At 45.0% G+C, this 20,763-nt stretch overlaps 1 protein-coding gene across 2 annotated transcripts in view; it reads left to right on the top strand.

Annotated features, from left to right (window-relative positions):
• Nucleotides 1–20,763, top strand: part of Rps6kc1 (ribosomal protein S6 kinase C1) — a 138,111-nt gene that overhangs the window by 28,584 nt on the left and 88,764 nt on the right. For both annotated transcript variants that reach the window (XM_028761156.1, XM_028761159.1), the window contains exon 6: nucleotides 13,719–14,078. In XM_028761156.1, the coding sequence (XP_028616989.1) occupies nucleotides 13,719–14,078 (360 nt within the window). The remainder of the gene's footprint in view (nucleotides 1–13,718; nucleotides 14,079–20,763) is intronic.

Raw genomic sequence — 20,763 nt, 5'->3', positions numbered from 1 at the left:
CTTTTTCCTTCGGCATTTCCTCCTTGAGCATACAGGTATGGGAGTTTTTCTTTTTTTCCTTTTACCTCCCACTCATTAAAGCTGTGTTCCATGCAGTATATTTCGGCCATGTTCCCAGGGGTCTTCATGGAATGACCCTTTAGCATTTTTGACTTCATCCTCATTCTGCTGAGAGTCATTTTACTTTGTAATCTGTCTTATCCAGGACCTGTTTTAATCAAAGCTTCTTGTATAGGTTTGGAAATGTGTTGTCTTTGCTTTTGGGGGCCACTGGCTTCTCACTCTAAAGTTGCATTTTGTTGGTGACTTTTCTGGGTTACATGATCCGTCCATTACTTCTAACTCCCTGTTCTTGAGAAAGGAGTTCTGTGCAATGTGCTAGTCCCATGACATTCAGCAAAACCCAAGGAGAATGCAGAGGATCTCTCAGGGGCACCTTGAGCAGGCGACTGGGGGTGTGCGGTGCCCCTTCCCTCCCATTTAGCTTTGATTTGTGATTCTCAGGCCGAGACGGGGAGTAAGAGTCTGGTGTCCATGGTAATTCTCTGTTGTATGTGAGGGTCCACATGAGAATGGAAAGCTGGCCAGAGTCCGTTTCACATGACCACTGGCTTTGGTGGGAGCTGTTAGGAGGCCTTTTTTGTGATGGTCCAGGGGGAAGCAAAGGAGTATTATTTTCAGAAATGACTTTTATCAGAATGGCATTTTAAAATATTGAAGGTATTGAAGGTGAGCAGGTGACGAATGTTCCCTTCTCCCCCCCACCCCCAATCCTCTAAGCCTGGATAGTCAGTCTTGCTGAAAGATGCTGCCTTTGAAGCCCTCCATTGGTCTGCTTTTTCCAGATACATCCTAGTCCCTAAAGGCTCTGTAACCTTCAAAACTAGCACTGCTGGACTGGAGAGATGACTCAGCGGTTAAGAGAACTGACTGCTAGGTCCTGAGTTCAATTCTCAGCAACCACTTGGTGGCCCACGACCATCTATGCAGGGATCTAATGCCCTCTTCTGGTGTGTCTGAAGACAGCGTGTTCTTACATAAAATAAATAAAATCTAGAAAAACAAAACAACAACAACAGAAAAACCCTAGCACTGCTGACCAGACACATGAGCCTGTGGGGGACATTTCACGTTCAAAACACGTCATTTGCCAAGGTAGAAATCCAGACCGAGGAGGTCTCAGTCATCAGCTCCCACGGCAGTACATTCCTGTCTTCTAAGGTGGCTTCACAGGGCACCTCCTCTGCGATCCTACCCTTGTTGTTTGGATCTCATCTTGGTGATTCTGGGGACGGAGCACACAAACTTTTTTTTAGAGACATTCACTTCCCAGAGACAGATCTGGATGCCAAGGGTTCATTACTTCGGTTGTTGTCTGCACCTTGAATATATAACTGACAAATTCTAGTTTACTTCAAAAGGAATGTGCCATAGTGTGAAACAAAATTAGGTTTTCAGACAAAAGTAACTTTTTCCTTTAGAATTATATGCACAATGGGTTCATGGGAAATGCACAGACTGGAGTGATGCCACTTCCTCAGAATGTTGTTGGCCCTCAGGGAGGAATGGTGGGACAAATGGGTGCACCACAGAGTAAGTTCGGCCTGCCACAAGCCCAGCAGCCTCAGTGGAACCTCTCACAGATGAATCAGCAGATGGCTGCCATGAACCTCAGTAGTGCAAATGCTAGTGCAGGTTTTGGTCTGGAAGCTCATCGGGGCAGACTCTGAGCACACAGCTGTGGAAGTAAGGAGCTGCACCAGAGTCTCATCCAGAACCGACACCTGACATTCCTTGTGACAAAGGCATCTAGTTCCCATTTATTCATGTACATACATGTTTTTTTCTTTCCCCCATTTGTTCACATTAAGAATTACCTGATTGACCGTGTTGGTCTGTGCTGATTAAACTTGATGTGAAAGCAGGTTGAGAAACCATCTTTTGTGGAGGGCAGCTTTGTTCATATTTCCCATGATGTCATAAACCACATTGAGAAGCTGCTCAGTTAACTTGCATAATTGGTTTTATTCTCAAAATTATAGCTCTAATGTTTGCATATAAGGGAAGTAGTTATCATGTTAGTAATACCTCTAACAGTATAAACCCTACCCCCAAATTAGCCAGTGATTCTGTAGGAAGGTACTGTATGATCAAATGTTTAATCATATAAATAGAATGTAAATGTATCACTGAGCACTGTTTTCTAGTGTATCAAATTCTTTTGTTCATCACTCACTCCACTGTGCTGTTGTTATGATGTGCTTAACAGGGAACGTGGTTAGTGAACGCAGATAAACCTGGATGGTACTGTAAAACTCAATGAAGGTTTCAGAATTCAAATTTCCATTGCCTCTTGTAATGTGGACCTCTTCTCATGTACATAGTGCTAATATAAAGACCTTTTTCTGCACTATATGCACACAGGGTAACTAAAACAAAGCCACTTTTAATCCTTGAAGGTATATCCAGGTTTATGACAGTAATTGTGTTTACATTTTATGGTGCCTAGTATTGACAAAATGTTATTTCCCTATATTAAACAGATGAATCCACAAAAAAGAATTTTTCTTTTCTTTTATGTATATGAGTGTTTTAACTGCATATGTGTCCATGTACCCACATGTGTGCATGATGCCATTGGTCAGAAGAGCGTGCCAGATCCCCTGGAGCTGGAGTTATGTACAGTGTGAGCTGGGACCTGAACCTGTAGGAGCACATGCTCTTAATCACTGACCGTCGTCCAGTCCTACATGAGATCCTGGTTCCTCGCTATCTACTTTATCCAGAGCGATTAGATGCCTGCCGTTCTCTGAAAGATGAACCGACACCCAATTGTTCATGAGCATCTTATTTTCATTGAAACTTGTCTGCTTTATTTGAATTACTGAGATGGTGGTGGGCATGGGAGCCCCTCTCTCTGCTAGCCTGCTTTTGAGATACAGGTGGCCTTGCTGCTAAGCTGTTGACTGAAACTGTTGCCTATTTAAAACATTGGCGGATTAAATGGAAAGGTGAAGAGTTATTTCAGTTTGATTAAAACAACCTCTTGCATAAGGCTAGGCTAAGGCCTCTGTGGGTAAAGTGCTTGCCATCTATACAGGAGGATCTGAGTTCAGATCTCCAATGCTCAGGTCCAGTCCCACCATTCCTGCAGGGAGATGGGAGGTGGAGGCAGGAGAGTCCCCAGGAAGCTTGTGGGTCAGCTAGCCAGCTGTGCTACAAACAAGGTGGAAGCCAGGACTGACATCCAAAGGTTGTCCTCTGACCACAGGGGTGCTGTCCATCTGTGTCTATGCATGTGCACAGGTACACACACACACACACACACACACACACACACACACACACACACACACACACACACACAAATACATGGAGGATAAAAAAAGAAAAAAACCTTTGTGTGTTTTTCTTTATGTTGTTTTATTTAAAGTTTGTGCTTCAAGGCAGAGCCACTTTAATTTTGGACATCCTTAAGCTGGCTGTTTAATTAGTGACATGTCTGTGTGGTATGGAGTGCTGTAAATTATGTCAAAATAGAAACTCAAACTAAAGCAGGTTACACTTGCAGTAGGATTTTATTCTACAAATGTCCACAGGGTGGTGCTGTGGGATCTAAAATCTTAGGCCTGGGCTTGTCCTCTGTCCTATGGCTTACTGGAGTGGGTCCCTGTCACTCAGCTTGAAGGAGTTATATTTTGTTAAGTACTTATTTACACACTGTTGTTCACAGCCTCTGACTAGTTACATTTTCTTCAGTGGTAAATAGGGAATTTAATTTTATGTAAATTTTAATTTAATTTAAGCACAAATGAACTAGGGTTGGTGCTGTATTCCTGCAGTCCCAGTACTTGGAAGATGGAGACAGGAGAATTAGGAATTGAAGGACCAACTGACCTACACAGTGAGTTTAAGATTAGCCTGGGCTGCAGAGTTTCTTTCTTAAAAACAAAACCAAGGAAAAGCTAACAAATACACAGTAAAGGCAGACACACTTGTGATTGTGTCAGTGTATGTGTGTTGCTCTAGAAGAGAAGGCACAGAGAATTTTCGTAGACTCTTGAAACCCCAGGGCTGTTGTGGTAACACTGGATATTTAGAATTTAGTGGCAGGGCGAGCCAAATTAAAAGGTCATGTTTTTTTGGTCACTTGGGTTTCAGATTAGAAGGGACATTAGATGTTACAGAGTTCTTTCCTTTTCCGATAAACATGGGGTTTGGTGGTGGTCAAGTGTGCGCTGCTAAGTGTTTGCTAAGTCCTGAACCCTGACTTGCTGTGAATGGTGAGCACATTCTGGTGTAGGAAGGTCAGGTTGGATCTGGAAAGGTGGCTCAGCAACTGCTGAGTTCCCAGAATCCACACTGGATGGCATCACAGCCTCCTGCACCTCTGGCTCTTGGGATACTCCATGCCCTACTCTGGCTTCAGAGGGATGCCTGTGTAGGGTAACAGTTGAAACTGTTACCCACAAAACAGGACGAGCAGTGGAGCAACAGACCCTGAGTAAAAGGGAGCTAGGCGAGCACCTCACTGTGTTTTTGCTGAGTGAGTACCTCACTGTGTTTCTGGTGGGCGAGCACCTCACTGTGTTTCTGCTGGCCTGTATTTGGGGTCGGCGCTGGCTTTTGAAGCCTGTTCTGTTCCTAGTAGATACACAGTAAAGTCTGTGGGACTCTTTGAGGCTTCTCAAGGGTGAAGCAAAGGCACATTGTTAACCTAGGAACTGTCAAAGGCTGGTTCTTCTTGTCTGTGGCTGTTGCTAGCTCACTAGTGAGCCATAGAGTACCAGAATTGTGACTAGCACACAGCTCTAGATTTAGGGATATTCTCACAGGCATATTTAGAAGGACCCCATTTCTTTTCTTCCTTTAAAAATTGTATTCTTCACAGTGCATGGTGGCACATGCCTTTAGTCCTAGCACTTGGGAGGCAGAGGCAGGTGAATCTCTGTGAGTTGGAGGTGAGCCTGATGTACATGGTGACTTCCAAGACAGCCAGGGCTGCATGAGAAGCTGTCGTGTGGCAAATTTCCCCTGCTTTCCCGATTTAAATCCAGTCACCCGCCGAGCGTTGTTCTGGCTGTTACTGAGTGGAGTGTGGGCTGATAGCTGAAGTACAGGCTTCCTTCCACGGCTACACTACTGAAGAAAAGTGACTGCTCTCCTGGCATCCAGTTGGTGCTGTGTGCTCTAGCGGGGGATGGGGCTGCAGGAGCCCCTCCTCCACGAAGGGTTTGTTTCTTGGTGGGGTCATGTCAGATCCCATTGGATCTGCATGTCATCCGTCTCTGGGTCATCTGGATTCTGGGCGAGGTGCTTTTTTTGTGCATGAAGCCGGAGTGATTGCTACTGGGACAGTAGAAAGTCCCTTTGGTTGATGTGGCGATGTCTGACCTGTAGAGTTGAGTGAAGGTGATGAGCTCATAGTAACGAGGCCATGTGTTTTATAGATAGTCCCCCACGAGAGGCCACCTGTTGTCAAAGGAGACCGGTGGCTTTGTGCAGCAGCTCTTCAAATGCGGGGCTCTGATGGCTCGTACTGTAAAGCGTCTGTGTGGCAGCTCAACCTTTCCCCCAGGCCCGTCTTTCAGAGGTGGTGTCCTAGGCAGATTCTGCTCTACTGCCTGACTCAGAGCAGTTCAAAGCCCAGAGGTGAGGGCAGGTAGGTGGACTGGGATGCTAAATAAACCCCTCGTGTCTGCAGCTGCTTTTTAACAAGTCACTTGAGGCCCTCTAATAGCATGGAGACTGGAATCTCTGTGATCCACACCCAGAGGCAGGCGACTCATGGAACCTTTGACTTCCCCTGTATCACTTCCAAAAGAGGCACAGGGCTCTGTACGATGGTGTTGGTGGAGGGTGCGCTTGCTACTCTGCTGATGTCCTAGAAGGGTCCCTGTGAGGATGGGTTGACTTTGACGGGTTGTCTGTACATTGTATCCAGTACTTATGGCTGCGCTGCCCACCGGCCCCTCTTCCTCCTCAGTGAGGCCCGCAGCCTGTGACGTGCTTGTGGCTCCCTGTGGTGTGCTTATTCTTTCTGGGTTGTAGTCTCTGCTTCTTGTGGTGCTTAGATGTAGTTTTATATTAAACAAGGTGAGTTGTAGGACTGTTCTGAGTTGCTGAGCATGAAGCTGGTGTGCTCAAGTATTAGATGAATGCAGTAGGTACTGACTAGTTACATGTCTTGTCTGATTTTATATCTGCCTTTGTACGCACATATACACTTGTATGTTTACACATGTCTATATACATACATGTCTACACATGTACACTTGTGTATTTACATGCCATGTCTATATAGTTACATGTGTGTGCATATATACATGTGTGCTTACCCATCCATCAGTATATCTCTCCATATATACATGTACACGTACACACACACACACACACACACACACACACACACACAAGGATGAAGCCTGGGGTTTTGGCTCAGTGGTTGAGAACTTACCTACTATGCATGAGGCTCTAGGTTTGATCTCCCAAATGATAGAAGGAAACGAGAACCTTTTATTTTAGTGGTGGAAGATCTTTTGAAGTATGTGTTGTCATCTTTCAATCTCTGTGACAAAGTGCCCTAGACTAACAACTTACAAGGAGGAAAGGTTCCTTTTGGTGTGCACCTTCAGTGGTTCAGCCCATGGTTGGCTGCCGTTGGGCCTGTAGCAAGGCAGACAAGCATGATGGCAGAGGCGCAGTGGTAGACTGTTTCCTTGGCGTGGGTGAGGCCCATTTGATCCCCAGTCCTGGGCTGAAAAAGCTTTTCTTTTTGAACAGCTTGTTGGAGAGCACTTCTTTGAGAAGGGAGTTGAGAAATTGCTTCATTAAGGAAAAGAGGGAGGCCAGTGTCTGTGGAAGCCAGTGAGCCCTGGATTTGAGAACTGTGTCTGGGCCAGGCTTCTCAGGCATGGCAATGTGCAGTTTCCACAGAACTGAGGCAAAGAGGGGTGTGGGTCTCACCCATCCACAGTTCTGTTTAAGCTAAGAATCCCCTGGCTGTGCTGCTGGATGATCCATTCAGGATTATATTCTGTAAGTGACATCTTTAGCTCTGTTTTCAAGCAGACCTGCATTTGAGCAACAGCAGCGTCTCCTCTGAGTCTTTGAGATACCAGTTCTGAGAGGGTTCCCATTCAAGGCACACGATGAAGCTGTGTCCCGTCTGCAGAGGACAGGCTGCTGGCACCTACGAACCTTTTCAGCCCCTTCTGATTTTCAAAGTGATTTGTACTGTCCACTTGTCTTGCGGCTCATGGTTTGTATGTGACAGCACTGACTTGTCTCCGTGACTGGAACCTCAGTGACTTGGGAGCAGCTCGTCCTCCAGGGTTGCTGTGCACACTGTGCATAAGTGTTGACTTCATCTCCAGTCACCACAGGGCTCGAGGCCTTCCTCTTTGTACATGGCTCTGCTTGTTTCTCTGTAAAGTACTTAACCTTTGGTATTTGTGATTTCCAGATTGTCCCTAAAGTTTACAAGTCTTTTTGTTTCCCTTTATTGGTCTCAGTTGAGTTACATTTTCCTAGTCTGCTGTTTTTGGACAGCCTCTTTCTAAAGTGTTTGTAGTAGTTGAAACAAAGGATAGGACCTTGATGATCAGCATGTCAGTTATCTGGGATTAACTGCTGGTGGGTGGGTATTTGTGGGAGTGTGCCCACATGTGCATGTGTGTGTGGGTCAGACACATGCTCTAAAATGTTTATGTAGTTTTTAGGATAGTGGGTGAGTAACTTTTGCATGCTCTAGAAAGATTTTGACTGTGTTGGAATGTCACAAACTGACCTGATGTTCCCCATGGTCTAGTGACATCCATTTGAAGCTGTGAGTTTATTGAAATTGCTCCTTTTGGGGGATAGGATAGTCCTTTACAGAGATTCTAAAATTTGAAACAAACAAATAAACAAACAAAGAACAGAAGAAAACGAGGCTGTATTATAAGACGCCACAGTTGTGTGTAACGCTGATTTGGGCATTGGGCTAGGCCGATGCTCACATGTTCTTACTCATTTGGTAGGAGGTGAGCAACTGGAGGCCACCACAGGCTGACAGGCTGTGGTTGATGGGCCGGATCTGCTCCCAGCTTTCCTATGGCCTATGAACTAAGAACAGTTTTTACAATTTTAAATGGTCAAAAAACCCAAAGAATTGATCAGTTTTTGATGTGACATAACATGCAGTTAAAGTTGTGCTGTGTCTACAGCACAGTCTTACTGAAGTCCAGCAAGCTCCTCTGTCCACGGTGGTCAACATGGAGTCACGTAGCTACAATGGGTTGGGGAGGTGCAGGGCCTGAAGTATTTACTCTCTGGCTCTTCACGGAGTTTGCTGAGCCCTGATCTCAGAATCATGTTTTCTGATCCACTGCAGTTTTCATCCTTGGTGTTGTTTCCTGTGGAAATAGATAGCTCTTTTATGTGTCCTTCTCTGAGAACCTTGGCATTAAGTACTCAGTGGTGGCTCTGGCCTGGAGATGGGGCTCAGTGCTCAAATGCTTATGTGGCATGGGTGAGGTGCCCTGGGTTTGACCCCTGGCATCATCAAAGAAACAAAACAAGAAACAACCCAAACCCCACCAAATCAAAGCAAACAGAAACAGCTGAGCAGATCTCCAGGTGTGTGCCTGAGCTGTTTCAGGGATGGGATTTCCAGTTTTGTCTCAGAATCGGCAGTTTGATGAATGGATTTGAGAGCTGTATGTGCTCCTGAGATCTCCAAGGATCCGAAGTGTGGAAACCATTTTAGTAAGACAGTCACCTACGACATTTTTCTGTGCTGACCTTTGTGCTGAATGTCACATAGGAAAGCCATGAGGATCAAACTTATGGGGATGGTGATACCAAAGTAAGATTGGTTGTCGGGCATTCTGCTGGTAAAAGCAGCACTGTCAGAGCACTCTGAGCCAACAACAAGAAAGGCTTCTGTTGTCTCATCACAGCCTGGCATGCTAGGAAGCACAGTGCCCTCCCTGCTAAGCCGCCATGCAGCACTAGGGAAGGTGGAGCTGAGTGCTGGAGCTGAGCCAAGGAGCTGAGCCAAGGAGCCGCTTACTCATGGGAGGCCATTTTGCTTGAATCAGTAGCAGACAGACAGTTGTCATCACACTTGTGTTTGGTGCATGTGTTTTTTCTTGAAATGAAATGAGCTGACTCTTCAAGGAAAACTGCTCATGGTGTTTGTTGCCAATGAAAGTTTTCCTACTCAAGTTAGGGATTTTGTGTCTCTTTGAATTTGACAGTCCCAATGCAATTTTTATTCCATAATCATGAAATAGGAGGTTGATATGTGGAAGACCTGTGGTAGTCAGGGAACTGACATTTTACAAATAATTGATTTGTTAGACTATAAACAGCATGAATAAAGATGATTCAAGATGGACCAATAGATTTATGCGTAGTGAACCCTACAGATTTCACTGTTTGGATTTTATAGTACACGTTGCAGCCAGTTTTAAGAAGTAGCACCGTGGAGTTTTGGAGTCATGTAGAAAAACAGAAGTTTGATCAGATGGCCCAGCAGGTAGAGGCATTTGCTGCCAAGGCTGACAATTAGAGTTCAATTCCCGGGTTCCACATGGCAGAAGGAAAGAACTGACTCCACAGAGTTGTCCTCTGACCTCATGTAAGTTCTGTGGGTTCGAGTGCCCCCAGAGTAATAATAGAAAGGGAAGACAGCAGAGCAGTGGCCACAGTTATCCAGCACTTTCCCTTGGTTAACTTCTTCCAGCCACAAGGCCGTGACAGCAGCTATGTCCCTCAATCATACGTCAGAACACCTCATGTTCTGTTCAGCCAGACATCAAGACTTGCAGGATATCAAAGATTGCCATTTCTTCCAGTAAATATCTTTTGTTTTGATGAATGTAGTTACTTTTTATAAAAATGTTAATGCATAATAGTTTTAATGTTTTATTTTAAAAAGATTTATTTATTTATTATTTAACTTTTTATTGATTCTCTGTGAATTTCGAATTATGCACTCTAATCTCACTTATCTCTCTGTTCCTTTATACTTGCCCCCACCCTTGTAACCTCCCCCATGAGAAAAAAATCTCACTAGAAGCTGTAGTGTGTCACTGTGTGTCCCACAATATACTCTCTGTCCACACTTCTTTATTGGCAAATGTTCACTGCAGTGAGTCATTGGTCTGGTTTGATGCCTCTGGCTTCTGCCTCACCATCAATATTGGATCCTCACTGGGATTCCTCTGGGACATCCTGTTGCTGCCCTCCATTTGTCAGGAAGATCCTTCAGCTTTAGATCTGTAAGACTGGCCTCTTCACGTACTCTAGAAGTTTGTAGATGGAGTAGATGTTGGAGTGGGTCAACTCAAAACCCAAGATCTGGGCCTGGGTGGTCACTGGGTAGCCTACCATCTTCTATCTCTCCCACACCCACACCACCAGCGGAGGCTCTCTAGCATTGCCTGGCTAGCTCATCCAGCAGGTGCGGGGCAGAGCCAGCTCTCCTGCTCTCATACTCTTAGGGCTGGCTCACCTGCAACCCCTGAAGCAGGACCAGTGTCAGGAGCCATCTAGGATAGGCTCCATGCAAATGACATTTCTGGAGGTGGCCCATTGTTTTGTATGGTCTGAGAGGCAAGGCCTAAAGAGACTTCATCTCAGGTAAAGACTTGCTTCTTACAGCTGATATGCCTTTCCTATCATTATTAAACTAGTCTGATAATTTCTGGACATTATCCCACTCTATTGGGTAGATTTTCTGCAGATCAACAAAGATGTACTCTCTTGTAGTAATGCTATGTAGACAAATTGATGATTTAATAATTCCTAATAATGTTTCTATAGAATTCCCAAATTTATACAAGCAATTTTGAGCCCCCTGTATAGTATGAAAGCTGCAATTAGGGTTCTGTAAACCTACATGTATCACAGACTGATTGAACTAAGACAGAAAGCAGGCTTGGAACAAATGTACAATCAGGGAAAACATTGTTTCTAGGCTAGCTGCGAAACCATTATCTGATAACTAAAAGTCATAAACTGGGACTGGACAATTTATTGTAGGTGCAAGGACAGAAAATAAAATATTGACTAGCTTTCTCTATATAAAACTTCAAAACTAATGAGAGACAAGGCAGATGATTTGCCTTTTGATAAAATTATGCTAACTTATGACATAAGAATTATCGTTTTAAACGATAAAGACTGTCTGGTTAGCACACTTGTGAACGTTCCTGCTGAGACGCCTTATGCGGTCTACGTGAACTTTTGGAATGTAAAGATGTTTGGAAGGCCATGTGATCGATTCTCCTGAGAATGTTTAAGAACTAAGAATGACGACAATAGGCAAGCAGGCTTCTTCCTACTGACAAGGGCAAGGCTTCTTTCACTCAGCAATGAAAAGGAAAAGTTTTTTTTCTTTTACCAGTAGAAAGATGGGACTTTTTTTTTTTAGCAATAAAAAAGATGAAGTATTTTTCTTACTTAGGGTTTTCAGCAATAAAAACGTAGAAGCCTTTTCTTTTTCTGAGCAATAAAAATTGAAGCTTAGTTTTTATCCAGAATGAGTGAGTGTTTTCTTCATTGGTGCTTGCTCAGTGGAGCTTGTTTGTGGGATCTTTAGCTCCATCCACCCAATATATATATATACACACAAACACACATGCATACACACACACACACACACATACATATGTATATATATATATTGTGCATGTGTGTATACATACATATATATAGTGCATGAATATACGTGTGTGTATGTAAATATACATGAATACTTGTGGAGTTCATGAGACAGGTGGTTGGGCCTGACCAGAATGTGTATGTGTATGAGTGTGTGTGTGTATGTGTGTGTCTGTGCATATTTGCCTACGTAAACATTTTTCTTTCTGTGAGTGTGTCTTTTTTTTTCCTGGATGACAAGGAGTTAAGAACTCTAAGCAAAGGACCTGTAGAAAAAGAACAAAGAGCAAGAAGCAAGAATAATCACTTCTTTACATACCCCCCCCAGCCCCATTTAACAGACGATGCTAACTGATAGAGGTGGGCAGTTTTAAACCACAGCATAAGCGAGAAAGTGTTACGTTTCCAGAAGCCGTCAGCTTCCAGTCCCGGTGTAGCTAGAGAGAGTTAAAAGACCGGAGAGCATCAGTCTTTGGGCTTTCATCCGACTCTGTGTCCCACTAACCCATTTCCAAGCCAGCAGGCCTCTACAAGGCCAGCCCTACTGTGCTGCCCAGGGGAGGTGTGGGTCGGCTCTCCCATGCTTACACGAATGGGGCCAGCTTCCCCACACCCCTGCCACCAGGGCCATTTCTACTGTGCTTCCTGGGTGAGGTGCAGATTCTGAATCTGATGAAGGGTAGGGACAGCTCTGTACAGCTCTCTGGCCCCAGGCAGCAGCCAAATCCAGGGAGGTCCTGCTGGCCTTTGATGGTAATGGACCCCTACTGTTGCAGGGCCATGGACCTAGACATGGCCATAGGTGGCATTGCTGGCTGTTTCTCACTCCTCTCAAGTCTCCAGTTCTTCCTCTCTTCATTGTGCACAGTCCTTCTGCTTCTCTATCTCTTTCATCTCTCCACCATTTAAGTTGTTTAATCTTAGTGGTGCCCAGAGCCCCTGGGTGTCTGGGGTCATCTCTGGAGTAGTCTCAGGAGTGCTATGCCCTACCTGTGCCATGTGGCGTGAGGCAGAGGTTGTCTCAGATGTGGTTTTTCACCTGGTCCTGTGTGGCATTTGACAGGGGTTGTCTGGGGCTTGCTATGTACCTAGGCCCCATGGTGTTGGACTGGATGGGGTGTTGTGGGGGACCCATGGTGTTGGACTGGATGGGGGTAAGGTAGGGGAGGTCTTTTTAGGCTTGCTCCCTGCCCAGGCTGTGTGGTGCTGCACTGGGCAGGGGTTGTCTTAGGCATGGTCTGCCCACCCAGGTCCCGTGGTGCCAGACTGTGATACATCAGGCTCGCTCCCTGCCTGTCCCTGTGGCATCAGACTCTAAAAGATTTATTTTTATCATATATGTATGAGTGTTTGCCTGTATCTGTTAATGTGTGCTTGGTATGCTCAGAGGCCAGGTGTCGTATCCCTTGGAACTGGGGCTGTAGTTATAGACAGATGACCATGGGTTACTGACAGATGACCATGGGTTATAGATAGATGACCATGAGTTACTGAGAGATGACCATGAGTTACAGACAGTCATGAGTTATAGACAGTCATGAGTTACAGACAGATGACCATGAGTTACAGACAGACAGTCATGAGTTACAGACAGATAGTCATAAGTTACATACAGACAAGTTATAGATGGTTAGCCATGGGTTACAGATAGATAGTCATGAGTTATAGATGGTTAGCCATGGGTTACAGATAGATAGTCATGAGTTATAGACAGCCATGAGTTACAGATAGACAGTCAGGAGTTACAGATAGACAGTCATGAGTTACAGATAGATAGTCATGAGTTATAGACAGATGGCCATGGGTTATAGATGTATGACCATGGGTTTCAGATGGTTAGCCATGAGTTACAGATAGACAGCCATGAGTTACAGACAGATAGATGACCATGGGTTACAGACCATCAACATCAGATGAACTAAACTGAAATAATCTGCTAGATGCTGCCAGTCACCAGCAGGCCACAGCTGCCCCGCTGAGTTAGTTATGGAGGGTGGCAGTATGTGTGACCTGTGCCCCTGTGGCTCCCGCTAGACTCATGTTGACTTCTGTGTTCCTCATTTCAGGCTTCTCCAGTGACAGCGACCTCCTGTCCCTCAATGTTGATGCGGACTCTCTTGCCGAGGTAGATGATGGGATGGCTTCCCATCAGGGTTCTCCCAGCAGAAGTTTTGGTCTGAGTGTGTCTGTGGATTCTTCGGCAGTGGGGGCTGTTGCTTCTGACAGTGAACCAAGCAAAGCAGAAGACAGGGAAAGCCGCAGCCTCTTCCCCAGCAGCTTAAAGCCAAGACTTGGCAGGAGAGATTACCTGGAGAAGGCAGGGGAACTTATCAAACTGGCCTTAAAGAAGGAGGAGGAAGATGACTATGAAGCAGCTTCTGACTTTTACAGGAAGGGCGTCGATCTGCTCCTAGAAGGTGTACAAGGTATGATTTTCTCCACAGTCATGTGTCCTGACACGGCTTATGTGGTGCAGGGCAATAAGTGTCTGTCCTGTGCCTGGAAGCTGTGTTCTCTTGTGTTCAGGAGGGAACGAGAAGCCCACCTGAGCGACATCATCGCAGGTGCTCGACACTGAGCCACCTGCTACAGTGGACTATCTCCAAAAGCAAGTTCCCACAAGTGCTGTGGGAATGACAGTCTTTCTTCTGACTTGACCAGTGTTCACCAAGAGCATTCCTGGGGACTGCCCATAAGTTTACTGTCAGTGATCTTTGACAGTGGAGAAGGCAGGCTCTTGGTTTGTCCACCACTCACCTTTCTGTTAGCCAAGGTGACTATCAACCTTCACCTAGTTAATGCAAGTGACAGGAATGTGCTGAGCTTAGCATAGTGTAGTGTCTCCAAGTAGAACTGTGTGTGTGTGTGTACCAAGATTTATTTTTGTGCTTTCCTTTTTATCACAAGAAGAGAATAAAGTGCCCTGTACTTAGTGATGTAACTTCTTGGACAGGATGAAATAATCCAAGGCTGATGTGATTTTCTTCAGTGGACTGTCTAGAGAGTCATTTCTGCTGCTGTTCTGTGCCTGATTGTATTTCTTATCTACTAACACTTTCCTTTAGTATTTCTTCCCAGTACACCTGTTGTCCTGTTAGTCTAGAACCTTTTCCTGTTCTGTGTACATGTTTCTACACTGCTTCTTATCAAGCATTTTGACTGAATTTCTTCTCAAAAAACTTTATTTATTTAGTGTCTGTGTTGTCTGTGTGTGTGTTTGTGTAGTGCCTCCCATGTGAGAGCCTGGTGTCCAAGGAGGCCAAAAGAAACCACTGGCTTTCCTGGAATTGGAAGTGGAATTACAGAGAGTTGTGAGCTGCCATATGGGCACTGGAAACTGAACCAGGATCCTCTAGAAGAACAAAAAGTGCTTTTGACTGCTGAGCCATCTTTCCAGCACCAGAGTTTCCTTGTCAGCCTTCATTTCTACCTTGTCGGCTACCTAGTGCCCCTAGTCCTCCACTGGACCCCTTCTAACTTTGTTCACTTAAGACGATTGCTTTTTACTTTTAGTTTTAGTCATTGGAGGAGGACAGGTATGTGCCTGTGAGTGTGCTTTGCCTGTGGAAGCCAGAGAACCCTCTGGAGCTGGGGTTAGAGTTAGCTGTGCACAGTCTAACCACTTGGGTCCTCTGGAGAGCAGCATGTGCTGTTTACTTTGGAGCCGCCTCTCCGTCTGCACTTTAAGTGTATGTGTTCTAACTGCTTCTTAGTAACGTCTGGACTGCTTTTCCTCTTTTACAAAGGGGTCTTGACAATACTAATTTCTCACCCACTTTCTAGTTTTTAAGATTTAGTTGCTCTATTTTTTCTCTCTCGAATCTCTGTCTTGTAGGATTTTGTCTTCAGTAAATTCTTCGCTGTCACGCTAAGGGAGTCTCAGGAGCAGTGCAGACATGAACGTGGTCCATTGTTATCTGTAGCTGGACGTTCAGGTTGCACTCTCACTGTCTGTGTCAGAGGCTGGGGTCCCTAAGCTGCAGGCGTTTGTATGTGCAGAAATGAAAGGAGTGGGGCCTGCTTCCTTTCTGGCCAGTAACTGTTATCTTGATGATGTTGCTGAGTAATTCGTTTAACCATGACAGGTACTTTCAAGTAGCTGTAAAACTTTGCTTTTCATCTTTTGATTGGTTGGTGACATTTTAGCTAATTTTGTTTTTTCCAGACACTTATAGTCTGTTGGGTATGTGTGGAATATTCTGTGTAAAGGCCTTCACTTCTGTTCTTTTCCCTAACTGTCATCGTGGTTGGGGTTGCAGTGGGATGGATGAGTTACAGATCTTCTCTGTTCCTCCTTTCTTCCCAGACACAATTTACTAGCTCGCTAAAACACTATTGGTTCTTAATTAGCATAGGTGAGCCAAATCATTGACACCTTTCTGTCTAGAGGTTATTTGTACTTAACCAGGACACTTCATAATGTTGCCACTTGATGGCACCAGAAAAACGGAAATCATTGCTTGGCAATGAATGGGAAGCATGCATGCAGATGAGCAAGTAACAAAGACGCCTTCAGTCAGTCCTTACTCCACTGATGAAAGCCGAGTTGTTATCCTGTAAACTCACTAGAAAGCTCTCTGAGCAGCTGTCTAAAGTCAGTTAGCTGTCTGAGCTGTTTCTGTCTTTATGCCTGTCTGTCTGAAGCCACAGTGTCCTGCCTGCTCCTGATAGGATCTCACTGATAACGTGCCGTCCACAAAGCGAGCGATTGACTTCCTGCCTGTAGTGTTTTATTGTTTGCTCACCACGCAATGGCGTTGTTCAGATCAGCCATGGGAACCTCAGTTTCTGACTTCCTGGTTTTTCACTCAGCTTCCATCTATTCTAATTCTTTATGAAGACCATATGGTTCACTCCATACAGTTTTGCACGTGATGTTATGTAAAGTGTGACATCAGAGTAGTGTGCAGTCCGAGGGCCCTGCAGAAGTAGAGGGCTCACCAGCCTGCACACCTATGTCCCTAAATTAGCACACTAGGTCTCCAAGTTGTGCTTTGTTTGAGATTCATGCTCTGAAAAGATGCCTCCTTGGGGCATGTTTATTCTGGCATGACACAAGTGTCACTGAAATGTCTTTTGGAGTTGGTGACACCTACAAATAAAGGAGCACAGCGTAGCTCTTCTGTGGCATTCTCATGACTGTCGTTGGGGTTTGCATGCTGCATGGTGGTTGTTTCTGGGCCTCTGGCTGTCCAGGGAGAAGTCTTTCAGAGAGGAGCCAGTGAGCCTTGTCTGTGGTCTTCACAGGCTGGGAAGCTTGCTTCTCTACTGAGCTCACATTGTAATCTGGAGCTTGTCATGGTGGAGCTGCTGGTGCTTTTCTTCTGAAGAAAAGCAGAGACCAGATGCAAGCACAGTGGTAACAGACGGACTTCTGTCCATTAGCAACAGGCGAGTCCTGCCAGGGACCTTTGCCCTCTGCGAACTGGACTTTACTGGAGATGGTTCTCAGAAGGAAGGAGGTACCTTTTACTAGACTCTCAGGTTGCTATGGATTTAAAAGGAGAAAGTCTAAAAATCAAGGTTGCAAGAACGACTTGAACCTTTGTGAAGAACGGGCAGGCTGTTCCATGCCATCCTTCTGTGTTCCACTGTGTCCTCAGGGTGGAATTGTGGGGGGACTTAGGGCAAAACAGCATGGCAGATAGATGGGAAAAGCACCAATGGAGCAGCAGCAGCCTGTCAAGTGTTAAATGCCTGTCACAGCACCAGTTCTTTTCTTAAGAAAATTTTAATTTTCAGGAAAGCCAAAGCTGAATTCTAGCTAGTCTTACTGGGCACTGAAATTTAGTGGATGCAGATATTTGATACAATGACCCTAAAAGCTTGGCACTTACTTAGCAAGAATAATTATTTAAAACAGGAATCTTCCAGGGTAATTCCTGTACCCACCTGTGGCCCTTTGGGAGTCACACAGCGGATCTTGCTGCTTTCGCCTGGTGTGTTTTTGTTGTCAGAGTGGCAGGTTTACTCCTCCTGAGGTGAGCTCAGGCCCTCTCTTTCAGCTGAGGGCACTGAGATCCAGGTGGAGTTGGTTGGTTGGCTGCTGTTGGTCAGGGCTAGTGAGGTTGAGCTGCGATTCAGCCCAGGCTCTTCCCCATACAGACCGTGTGTCCTGGCTGTGGTCCCTCTCACCTCCTTGTCTCCTGACCACACGAGCTTTGTGATGTGGAGGTGCAGCAGGGCCTCGGTGTTGCACACTGCACTTGATTTTGCACGTCCACTCCTTTTCAGCTCCTGTTCCTGGTCCTTCATGCTTCTGTCCATCTAGGAGATCATCCTGCAGCGCTGTGTACATGTATGCACCACGTATGGAGATAGAACACTAGGTCATGTTTGTCACGCCTCTGCCGAGTGACAACCCTGCTGTGTGTCTGTGGTATGACATGATGATGTGACAAACATCTCATGGAGGATTTGGTAAATTTGCCAGGCACACCTGTGTTTCAGGGACTAGGTGGCAATGCCACCTTTGTCCTGTCCTCCTCATTTCCAGCATTCCCTACTCCTTTCCCTCCTATTCTCTTTCCCCTTTCCTTCCCCTTCCCTCTCTCCTCCCTCCTCCTCTTCCCTTTATTTCCTTTTCCTTTGATAGCTCCAGTACACATTATAAATAGGTTTATAATGAAAAGGATTCTTGCTGATATGTATTTACCTTTGGAAACTCTACTGATGTTTGTTACTAATGCAGCTGCTTCTAATGTTATGACTTGGCTTACAGACACAACTCACTTTCTGCCATTTTCATTCTGGCAAAGATCTAATACAATACCCAGCCTTTCCCATAGTGCATAGCACCCCAGGAGATGTGTGCCTGGTCAGCTCTTCACTAGTTCAGTCAGACTATGACCGTGCTCAGCACCTTGCCATTCTGGTCCTTCTTGGAAGGAGCCATGAACTCATATGTACTCCTAGGTGACTGCTGAGCCACTACCCAGACTCTAAATCCAGCAGTGTGTCCAAAGGCTGGCATTAGAACCTGCCTGGGCCTTGCAGGTGGGGCTGCACTCTGCCCATAGGCATCCCTATGCTATGTGCTATGCTATACCTATGCTAGGTGCTGTACAAAGTGGCTGGGATCCGATCATCCCTTGAATGAGCAAGAGTTGCTCACGTATTTGGAAGCACTGTAGATGTCATGCTTGCTTTAAACAGACAGACGGGACAGGCATGAAAGCGTGGGTTCAGTGGAGGGACCAAGACATCAGATGTTAGTTGGATCTTGGAAATGGGAAATCTCACTCTAACCTTTGAGTTGCTTATTCTGACCTTATTGCTTGGAACATCACACCATGGGTTAGGGTTATTACATCCAATTAATTCATTCTAAAGTACAATTTTCATTATATAACCATAACAAAAAGTTTTGTTTGTGTTTGTTTTTTTTTTTTAATTTTAGACAGGTTCTCAAGTTGTTCAGGCTGGCCTCAGACTTGATGCACAGTTGAAAATGACTCTGAACCTTGATTGTTCTGCCTCTACCTCCTAAAGGGATTACTAGTGTGAGTTATCCAACCTACTCTCAGACACTTGCCATTTTAGTTCAAGTTTTTCTCTGCTTTGTTTGTGGCTCTGAGTTACTGTTCTAGCACTGAGGTGTATTGAGTTGTAAATTTTATAAACCCTCAATGGTGCAAGTGGCCAGGCCCATCTGAGGACTGCAGCAGCCAGGCAGTGCTCCAACAGGGGCTCTGCTCATTGCCTGCCTCTAGCTCCTGCACTGGCTTTACTTGATGATGGACTCAGGCACTGAAGTGTGAGCTAAAGAAACCCTTTCCTCCCCAAGGTGCTGTGGTCAGGGTGTTCTCCACAGAAATAGAAGATACCTTCTCTGTCTGCTGCTTCCCTGGGGACAAAGCTTTATTAAGCCCCACTGTGGTTCTGCTCACCTTGAAGCCCTTCTCTGTAGACTGCTCCGAACTCACAAGTCCTGCCCGTGTTCAATCATGCTGGCCTTAATTGAACGAAGCTGTTTTCCTAAGTCACAGTGCCCCTTTATGCTTATTCAGGGATCACTTAAGCATGTTCATACGACTATGGCAGGGACCCTGGAAGCTATGTTGAATTTGGCTTATTTCTCTATTTACAGACAATCCAAATATCTGGGTCATATGTGGATTTATTTCTCTCTCTATTTTTTTTTTTTTTTGTATTTTGAGAGGTTCTATGGGGAGATGGGAATTGGATGGGTACCAGTGTCCTCCAAGCCTGAAGTCTACATGGATGGTTTTTTTGAATGTTCAACTTTATCAGTTGGAATTTGTTGTATATGTTGGATTTGATCACTATTATTTACCCATGGTTTGTCTATGCATATTTTTATTTTTTATATGTTCATACCTGATGAATTTCAAAGTAAATTATCAACATTATGGCCTTTATCCTGTGACTTTCATAACCAGAAAATGAGATCATTCTAAATATTCACAGTACAGTTGGAATACTTAACAGATCTGAGACTGCTTTTAAGGGAAGGTTTAATGGTGTATTCAACTTGACAGCTGCTAAAATTAGGAAGCCACTAAGGAGGGTCTGTATTACCCTTTCTGTCAACTTTGTTGGTTTTTGTCAAGCAATTTGCTGTTTCTCACAAATGGTCATGTTTGTTTAAGTTAAATATATCTTCTTGTTGTCTAAGGCATTACACATTAGGTGTGCAAGTTGTCTACCACCGAGTTCTATTACACCACATTCCTTTTTTAGTATAATTGGATATGATAAAATTATTCTGTGATAATTAAGAATTATTTTATTGGAAAAGTAGAATGCTAGCGTAAAAGTTGCCTTGAAAAAGCCTAGAGCAGTGACAGCTCTTCCCCTGTGGGGGACAGTGAAGGGCAGGAGCCAGGAGAGGGAATAGAGAAACAGAAATCCCTAAGTTGGTATTTCCTATTGAGTCCTTTGATAATTTGGGGAGGCAGTGCTTGGCCTGGCAGTGGGTAAAGGCTCTGCTTACTGCAGCTTCAGGAAGTGAGATTAGAAGGAATGAGGAGTCTGTAGACCGACCAGGCCACCAGTGCTCAACTGAGCTCATCAGAGAAGAGATAGAGTGCAGCATAATCCAGCAAGTGAGGTAAGTCAGTTCTGTGTCCGGCTCTCTCCATGCAGATG

This window comes from Grammomys surdaster, unplaced genomic scaffold (assembly GCF_004785775.1).
Source record: "Grammomys surdaster isolate TR1022 unplaced genomic scaffold, NIH_TR_1.0 130, whole genome shotgun sequence".
Taxonomy (NCBI): Eukaryota; Metazoa; Chordata; class Mammalia; order Rodentia; family Muridae; genus Grammomys; species Grammomys surdaster.
This window is presented reverse-complemented; position numbering and strand designations above follow the sequence as displayed.